This window comes from Cebus imitator, unplaced genomic scaffold, assembly GCF_001604975.1.
Source record: "Cebus imitator isolate Cc_AM_T3 unplaced genomic scaffold, Cebus_imitator-1.0 Scaffold71, whole genome shotgun sequence".
Taxonomy (NCBI): Eukaryota; Metazoa; Chordata; class Mammalia; order Primates; family Cebidae; genus Cebus; species Cebus imitator.
Genome location: NW_016107386.1, coordinates 141,557 through 149,983, shown reverse-complemented (window position 1 = coordinate 149,983; position 8,427 = coordinate 141,557). Strand labels below are relative to the sequence as shown.

Here is an 8,427-nt window from a genome sequence, read left to right as displayed (position 1 = left end):
CAATGGCGCGATCTCGGCTCACCGCAACCTCCACCTCCTGGGTTCAGGCAATTCTCCTGCCTCAGCCTCCTGAGTAGCTGGGATTACAGGCACACGCACGATTAATTCTTATTAAAGCAAATTCCCTATGAGTAGAAACCTGTTCCTTCATGGTAATTCAAGTTTAATAAAGACCACTGGGTAGACCTGAAGTAATAAAACAGCACTATTTCAAACCCAGATTTTTCACTAATTTACATTGACAATTCTCAAATCAGTCTGAATGGAGACACCACTTTACTATCTCTATCCAAAAACCCCTGGGCTATGCCATGGTCTTCAAAATCCCTCTTTTTATGCTCCAAAATGAAAACCTATCATTAAGTTTGACATACAGGAAAGGACCAGAGCCTCTTCAGGAATTTGGAGTTTGATTTAGAATGTTGGGGAACACAGAAACTTTTGCTGTGCTGTAACTTACCTATTTAGGTTTATTTAATAAATACAGTAGAGTTAATAAATAATAGTGAAAGTTCAATAGGAGTAGGCTGATTTTAAAAAAAATCTGGATTACAATGAAAACTCACTTATGGGGGAGTTTGGGCTTGCATTTAGAGCCTCTACCAGTGGAAATCACTCAAATAACAAGCACCGTGGAGTTCTTTGTCCACAGACACCACCTCCCTACAGGACGGTCCTGCTTTTCCCCCAGCACATGGGTACATGTCTCCAGTAAGCCTTATCATAGTCTCTCTGAGTTTGCCTGTGTGCTTCACATAAATGTAAAGAAAACAATGAGACACTTCTCTGGGGCAACTGCTGTAGAGGCCACCAATGAGAAAGTGTAGATGTTTCCACCATGGAAAATTACAAGTTTACTTGGTTTCAGTCCTTGGCACCAAGTCTTGGGTTCCTTGTCACTGAACAGCCTTCTTTCCACTTGGCTTCTCTTGGCCAGCATCCTGGCACGCCATCAGAGGAGAATATAATGAGAAAGAAGTGTCTTACAGGGATGGGAGCTCTGGTAGCTTACCATATGGGAATAATCATGGCTCTTCAAACGAATCCTTGACCAGACAGTAGCACTATTTGTCTTCTTGCCTACACAAGCTACATGTGGGGTTCATACCTCCCAAAACATGTGCACACTAAGAGAACTGGAGAATGTTTGTTCCGTTTCCCTCCTTTTCAGGGGAATCCTCTGGTTGCTCTTCAGTACATGAGCAGTGACCCAACTGTGGTTAGCTCCAGAGAGTTTTCTAAGAGTTTCCATCATGTTCTCAGAGTTCTGATGTTGCTGTAGAAGAAAGAGGCCTAACTCGTTCTTGGTTTACTCACATTTCAGGTTACATGAGTGTGCGGTGGGGAGTGGGAAACAGCTTTATAATTTTTGAAGAAATTATACAAGGAGTCAGGAGTTTGAGACCGCCTAGGCAGAGTCTGGCTTACATACTGGTTGAGTTCTTGTCCAGCGCCCAAGAAGAATGAGAATGTGCTGACAGTGGAAGAGTGAGCACTTGCTAATTATGAAAATGCCAAAGGATAGCTATGTGGGGTAAAAAGCACCTGAGATCTCACCCTGTAGAGGTAACAAGTGTATCGCTTTGGTGAGCATTTCTAGTAATCTATCTGATATGTATAATTATTCCTCCAGTATTTCCCAAATATATTTGTGAAGATGGTATTAGTTTGTGTTCATCCAGGAGCCAATCCTGAGACAGAGGTTGGAAAGCAAGAAATGCACTTGGGAGGTACAGCAAGTGGTCATGGGGAGCGGGGAAGTAAGGCAGGGAGGGTGAGACAGGTGGTTATCAGGTCAGCTGCTCCTGTGGGTGGATGGATGGTGCTCAGTCCCGTGGAGGAACTCTGGAAAAGAGTGTGGGACATGTGCCTCGACAATGCTTATCTGAGGGTGAGGGAGCTGGGGCATTTATACCCAAGGTGCTATTGCTGAGGCTGTTCCCTGGGGGTGTGACTTCTGAGCACTTCCAGCCTGCACAGCCTACCAAGATATGCGAGAAAGCACTCCCCCGCCCACCAGGAAAGAGGCAGACACTGGTACCTGGAAGGCAGCCAGACACACACTTACTGATTGTATTGCTTAGACAATGTGTCAGGCACTGTTATAGGTGCTGGGGATATGGAGGGAAACAAAACAGAATTCTGCCCTCATGGAGCATTCTGTCTACTGGGGGAAAAATAATAAACAGGGCAAGTAAGAAACCATGGAGTGTGTTAGCCGGTATCAAGTACTGTGAAGAAAAATCAAGCAGGAAAGGCAGTTCTGGGAGGGGGGACAGGATGTGGGCTGCAAACAGCCAAAGAGGAACGAGGGCAGGCCTTGCTGAGAAGGCGACACTCAAGTAAAGACTGGAAAGAGGGCAGAGGGAGGCACTTCACGTGGTTCCTGGGAAGAGGAAACCGCGGGAGCCCGGCCCTAAGGCAGGAATATGCCAAGGTATGTTTGCAGCAAGGCCTGTGCGGCTGGGCTGGGAGGGCAGGAGGGCGGGGCAAGCGGAGCCATGCTGACTCCTGTGCAGCCTCAGGCTCCTACCTGGGGTGAGACCAAAGGCCGTGGGAGACTGGGAGCATAACAGGATGAGGGCGGTTGCTGTGCTGTGAACAGCCCAAGAGGGGTCAGGGCAGAAGCAGGGGGTCTGTCAGGAGGCCGGAGAAGAGGGGGAAGCAGTTAGAGATTCTGGAGATATTCTGAAGGGAGAGCCAAAATGACTTGCAGACAGATTGGATATGAGGTATGATGGAAAGTAAGAAGCCAATGGATTTGGTTTGAGCATTTGGATGATGGAGCTGCCTCTTCCTGAATCAGGGAAAATTTCCAAAGGAGTGATGCAGGATTTTTTTCTCAGTCACTTTGCAAGCCAGGGACCTCTGGCTGGTGACGCCCCGCCTGACCATGCTACCTGCTGCAGGTGACGGCCTGCCCACTTCGCCTGCCCAGGCCAAGTCTGGCTTACACACCGGTTGATTTCTTGTCCAGTGCCCAAGAAGAATGAGAATGTGCTGACAGTGGAAGAGTGAGCAAGGAAGGGAGTTCTATTGAGTGATGAAACAGCTTTCAGCAGAGAGGGGATGAGGGGGTAGTCCCCCTACGCCCGAAGGTGGGAATATGGCTGAATCTGTTCTTTTTATGGGCTCAGAATGTGCGGGGGGTGGGAGGGGGCAGGCCCTAGGTGGTATTGAAAAAGGCAACATTCGACTGGTGAAAAGGCATTATTCAGAAAGAATCAATCGGGAAACGGTGGGCAAACAGGAACAGAAGTTCTCTCTCTGGGTCACAGGTTTCATCCAGGACCAGCAGTCCTGTCTTTCAGCCTTCAGGCCATTCTTGGCTTGAAGGTGGGGTTTCACTTGGGACCCGCCCCTCTCTGCCTAGGCATTTGGCTGCCTCCTGTAGCAAGTCTGGGGTCAGGAGGAATTGGGAGCCTGGCTTTGGGCCTATGAAGTTTGTGATGTCCATTAGAGACCTAAGTGGAGATATCAGTAGCAGGCTGGATGTCGGGGTCTGCATTTCAGGGAAGAGGCCCATTCTGGGTTTAAATTGAGGAGGTGGACAGCATATAGATGGTATAATCCATGTGGTCGCTGGAGACACCCCAGGAAGCAAGCCAGATAGAAAAGAGGCCTGGGGCTGAGCCCTGAGGGAGGCAGAGCACTGAGCAAAGGAGGCTGAGAAGGAGCAACCAGAGAGCTCGGTGTCCTGAAAGCCAAATTTGGAAAGTACTCCCTTCCAAAAGAAAGCAGTGGTCGACTGTATGTATGTATATATGTGTGCTACATCTATAAAGACCTCCATGCAGAAACATACCCTCTCTCTCTACAGATACATACATACACACAGGGAGCTGTGGATAATGGCGTTATACTACAGAAACAGATCTACAACTCTGTTTACTTCCCTGAGTCTACTGGGAACAGTGTCATGGCAACAGTGTCCGCCTGCTTCCATCACCTTTTTTTCATGGCTGCATAGTATTTCATCGTGCCCATGAACCATAAATAACTTTTTCCCTGTAGGTTAGTATTTTCCCCAATACAGAATTCTAGATTACACAACAGTGAGCATCTTGTGCAAGCATCCTTTCACACTTGTGTGGTCATCTCCTAGAGCAGAGTTGCTGTATGCAAGCATATGTCCTTTTTACCTTCTGACTCTGGACTCCTTCCTGGGGAGCCCCACTAATCAAAGATGTATTCCACGTGGAACAGCTGCTGACTTCAAGGAAGAACTGCCCAGGACATCCAGGCAGACTCTACTCTGAGGACCCTTCTGTACACAGGGAAGATACAGGGCAGACACAGGGCAGCCACTACATAATCACTGTTAGAAATCAGCAAAGCTTTGTGTCATTATAAAAGTCTATGACAGGAGGCAATCTACGGATCCTAGCTCTCAGCCTGACATATCGAGCTGCAGCGGACTTCTGCATATAAAGACTGTCCTGTTTCCACAGAGAGAGGAGCAACTCTCCAGGCCTGCAGGACCTCCGGCTGAGCCACAAAGAGTTTATTACATCAAGAGCAAATGCGGCAGACGAAGGCAGTGCCTTCCGTGAAATGACTGTAATTAACTTCAAATCTTTCTCCACACTTTATTTTTGCTGGCTGGATTTGTGATTTTGCTGTCAGAACAGGCCTACAACATACCTCAGATGTTTTTCCTTTACCTTGTCATTCTGAGCAAAAGCATGACTCCATCACCTGTCTGGGCACAAACCGAGTCTTTGTCTGGATGGTGTCAGCACATCCTGCACACTCAGCGGCAACCCTGAAAATAACATCTACCGCCTGCCAGGCAATTGGCTGACTGCCTCCGTGATCTTCAGGGGCATCGAGGGACAATGTATTTGTCACGCACCTCTGTAATACAGTGCAGGGAAATGGACTTGGACACCTTTCAATTCCAAAGGAAAATGACAAACACATAGTCATGCCTTGGATCTCTATTTATTCCCATCTCTGGGCAGGTCTGTAAATAGCATCAACCCAGGTCTCAACCCCACTGCTGGTGCCTAAGCCACAGAAACTGTAAGAAACTGACACTCATCCAGGGAGAAGTACTCCCCTAACCTGGGTCTTAGCCATCGAGAGAGGCTCACAGGAAGGTCTCTGATAACCTGAACTTTTGAAAAGCTTAGAACTGTGTGATCAGGCCACATGCCCTTCAGTTCCTGAATGTTCACCACCCCGTGGTATCCTTCCGCCGTGGTAGAGACTCCAACCACACACACCAGTTAAGCTGCCAGCACTGTTTCCTCCCCATTCTGCTCTGTGAACAACACGCAGTCCAGCCGGGGGGTCAACAGGGAGGGTTTTCTTATGTGTCATGGCTGAGATCAAAGTCTTCATACCCCAAGGACACAGTAGATAGAAGGCAGCCAACATTTATGCCAAATCCCATTCCCTAAATAAGCGTATTTGACAGTCGATTATGAGGTAACTGGCTCCAGACAGATAAGCCCCAGCATGACGTTGAAAGTCAGACCCTGGGGGTGAATACCACCTTGTCTTTGTCCTGCCCGGCTGGTCTGCGTGTCTCTCCTCAGAACGCCGTGTAGTATTGCTCCATTGTGCTGACAATGTCACTCTGGTCCTCCAGGAGCTCCAGAACTTGCTGCAGCACAGCCTCACTCAGACCTGGGCGGACGCTCAGGCGAGCACAGGCCAAGATGTGCAGGAAGTGACAGCCCTTCTCCACGTCTGCAGGAAAAAGGCAGGTAGCTGAGCGTGGACACAACTGTCAGGCCCTCCCCTGTCCTCTCCATACCTCCTGACTTGGCACCTGTAGTCTGACCAGATCCCCAGATGATCCTGATGCACATTAAAGTCTGAGATGCATGATCTACGTGATCACAGACACAAAACAGAAACACCTGTTCTCAGGCCCCTGATGTCACCATGGCGATATGAAGCCACTGCTCAGGACCCTGAACTTCAACCTTCAAGGATTCTCAATCAAAGACTTTCTGACCCATAACCCAGTGGATTTTTAGTGCGTGATAAGCCTTTTTTCTCTGGAGTAATTACAGGTATAAGTGTAACCTACTCAGTGCCAAACCTCTAGCTTCCCATGGAGCCCTCTTGAGACTCACAGCAGAGCTGGTTTGCTGCAGCCTCTGTATGCCTTCCCCTAAGTCCTGATTTGATGGGGCTGCGAGGTGAGAAGGGATTCCTACCTTTGGCCTGTTCTCATTCCTCTCTACCTGGCTTCCAAAAGTCTTATCTGTGATTGCTGTATTCCCAGCAATCTGTTACCCTTTGCCCAACACTAGGACCATCTGGTATACAATACAAATTCAGAGTTAGTAACCTCTTTCCTAGTTGAAATCAATGACTTAGAACATTGGTAATGAGAAAATAACTTTTATCTGAAGAATGCAAGTCCTTTTAATTTTCAGGCCCAGAGAGGCACAACAATGAAGCAGCAATCACGCCCTACTCCTCACGATGTATTCACCTCTGAAACTGCTTGCTACTGCCACAAGTAGTTATCAATTAGCCTAATAATGCCACATTGAACACTATAATCCACACTCTATAGCTTAACAAAGCAATCCCTCCCCAGCTGTCACAGGTAAAGCTCCACTATAGGGCCAGGCGTGGTCTCTCTCTGCCGTACACCTAGTACCTGGCACACAAAAGCTGCTCCGCACAGTCACTGAATGCTGTTTTCAGGTGAAAAATGCTTTAGGCTTTAGGAAGGTGCTCAAGGAGGTATTGTGGTGTAAGGCAAAGCATGGTTCAAGGTTTGCTGTGCTTTGGGGCTATGAGCAAGTCATCCCTAGGCCTCAGTGTTCTCAGCTGTGGTGAAAACCACTTCCAAGGCCTTTCCAGCCCTAAGGCTCAGAGACAGCTCCTGGGCTAACAAAGATTTGCTAAATTCTGACCTCTAGTGGCTGTGTCCACTCATTACTCCTCCCGACTGGGATTGCTGGCGTCCACACTTCCAGGCTGTTCCTTCAACATTCACTCCACAGACTTCCTGAACACCTAGTATGTGCGCAGTGCTGAGCAAGGAGGGGCAAGTAGAGCTTGGCAGATCAAGCGCTGCCAGTGGACACCTGAATTCAAGCCTGGCTCTACAACCAGGGCAAAGTGGCTCCTGGAACAAAACCACCTCCTTCTCAGGGTGGCTGTGTGGATGAGAGACCAGGGAGCCACTATGATTTGGTTCATCATATCCATAACCCAAGAAGATGAACATAACTTAGTTCCTGCTCTAGAGAAGCTTCAGCCCTTCCCGAGAAGAAAAGACTCCCAAGGAGGAAAAGCTGACCAGCCAGCGATGGCAGGACAGGTCTGATGGCAGAGGGTGAAGGGCTCCAACCACACAGACCTGTACACGGCAGGGAGGAGCACAGGGAATTTAGTGCTGCTCAGCTCTTAGTTTCTGTGAGGCCTGGATGCTAGAACTCAGGGGATCGAGATGACTTATAGGCATCCGTGGGGCCCGAAGCAGCAACGATGACTGTCTCAGAGGCCTTCAACTATTTATTCTGAAAGGCTGTTCTGCTGAGGGTTATCTGGTGAGGCTGTTCAAAAGTGATCTTCCAGTCATATGGGTAACATGAACTTAGACTCTTAGACTCCTCTCTATTTTCAATTTTTATTTTTTGTAGAGACAAGGTCTTGCTATGTTGCTCAGGCTGGTCTCGAACTCCTGGCCTAAGCAATCTTCCCAAGCATGGGGATTATGGGAGTAAGCCAATGTGCCCAGCCTTAGATTCTTCTCTAAGTGAGAAACTATTAGAAAACAGTAAAAGAAGGAAAAGCCAGCAAGAAGCTCCGCCGTGTTAGTACAATGACATAATTCAACTCTTCTGGAACACACCCAAAAGCCGAAGCAGATTTTTCTGAAAAGTGTTTGCCTGGCAGACATGGTTATCTCATGATGCATCTCCATGAGCGGTGATAACTGCCCCTTATATTTTCCCAAGAACTTTTGCATGTAGCCTCATTCGTACTATACCCCATCATACCTCCACCAGAAACCAAAAATGCTGATGTTCTAGAGACCGAAATGATATAAAGATACATTTCAGATATAACTACAAAAGGTTAAACTTCTTTAAGTCTTTTTAAAAAGTTTGTTGTAAGTTAAAAAAAGAATGCCTCCAGTATGAGTAGTGTTATTTGATAGTCACTTTCTACCAAAAGCAGTTCTCTTCAGCTCTAGGATATTAAAAAATGAATCTGAGCTAAATACATGGGAGCTTTTTGAAAAGCTAATGGTATAAAGTAACATTTAGTGAAAGGCTTCCATTTTGGAACTCATCAAATGTTAATTTTCTTTTTTCTTTTCTTTTTTTTTTTTTTCTTAGACAAAGTCTTGCTCTATCGCCCAGGCTGGAGTGCAATGGCGCGGTCTTGGCTCACTGTAACCTACGCCTCCCAGGTTCCAGTGATTCTCCTGCCTCAGCCTCCCAAGTA

General features: G+C 47.5%; 1 protein-coding gene across 3 annotated transcripts in view; it reads right to left on the bottom strand.

The window, feature by feature from the left end:
• Positions 1 to 450: 450 nt before the first annotated feature.
• STN1 (STN1 subunit of CST complex) overlaps positions 451 to 8,427 on the bottom strand; it is a 44,453-nt gene continuing 36,476 nt past the window's right edge. For all 3 annotated transcript variants that reach the window (XM_017531123.2, XM_017531122.2, XM_037739479.1), the window contains exon 10: positions 451 to 5,697. In XM_017531123.2, the coding sequence (XP_017386612.1) occupies positions 5,540 to 5,697 (158 nt within the window). In that variant the 3' untranslated portion in view covers positions 451 to 5,539. The remainder of the gene's footprint in view (positions 5,698 to 8,427) is intronic.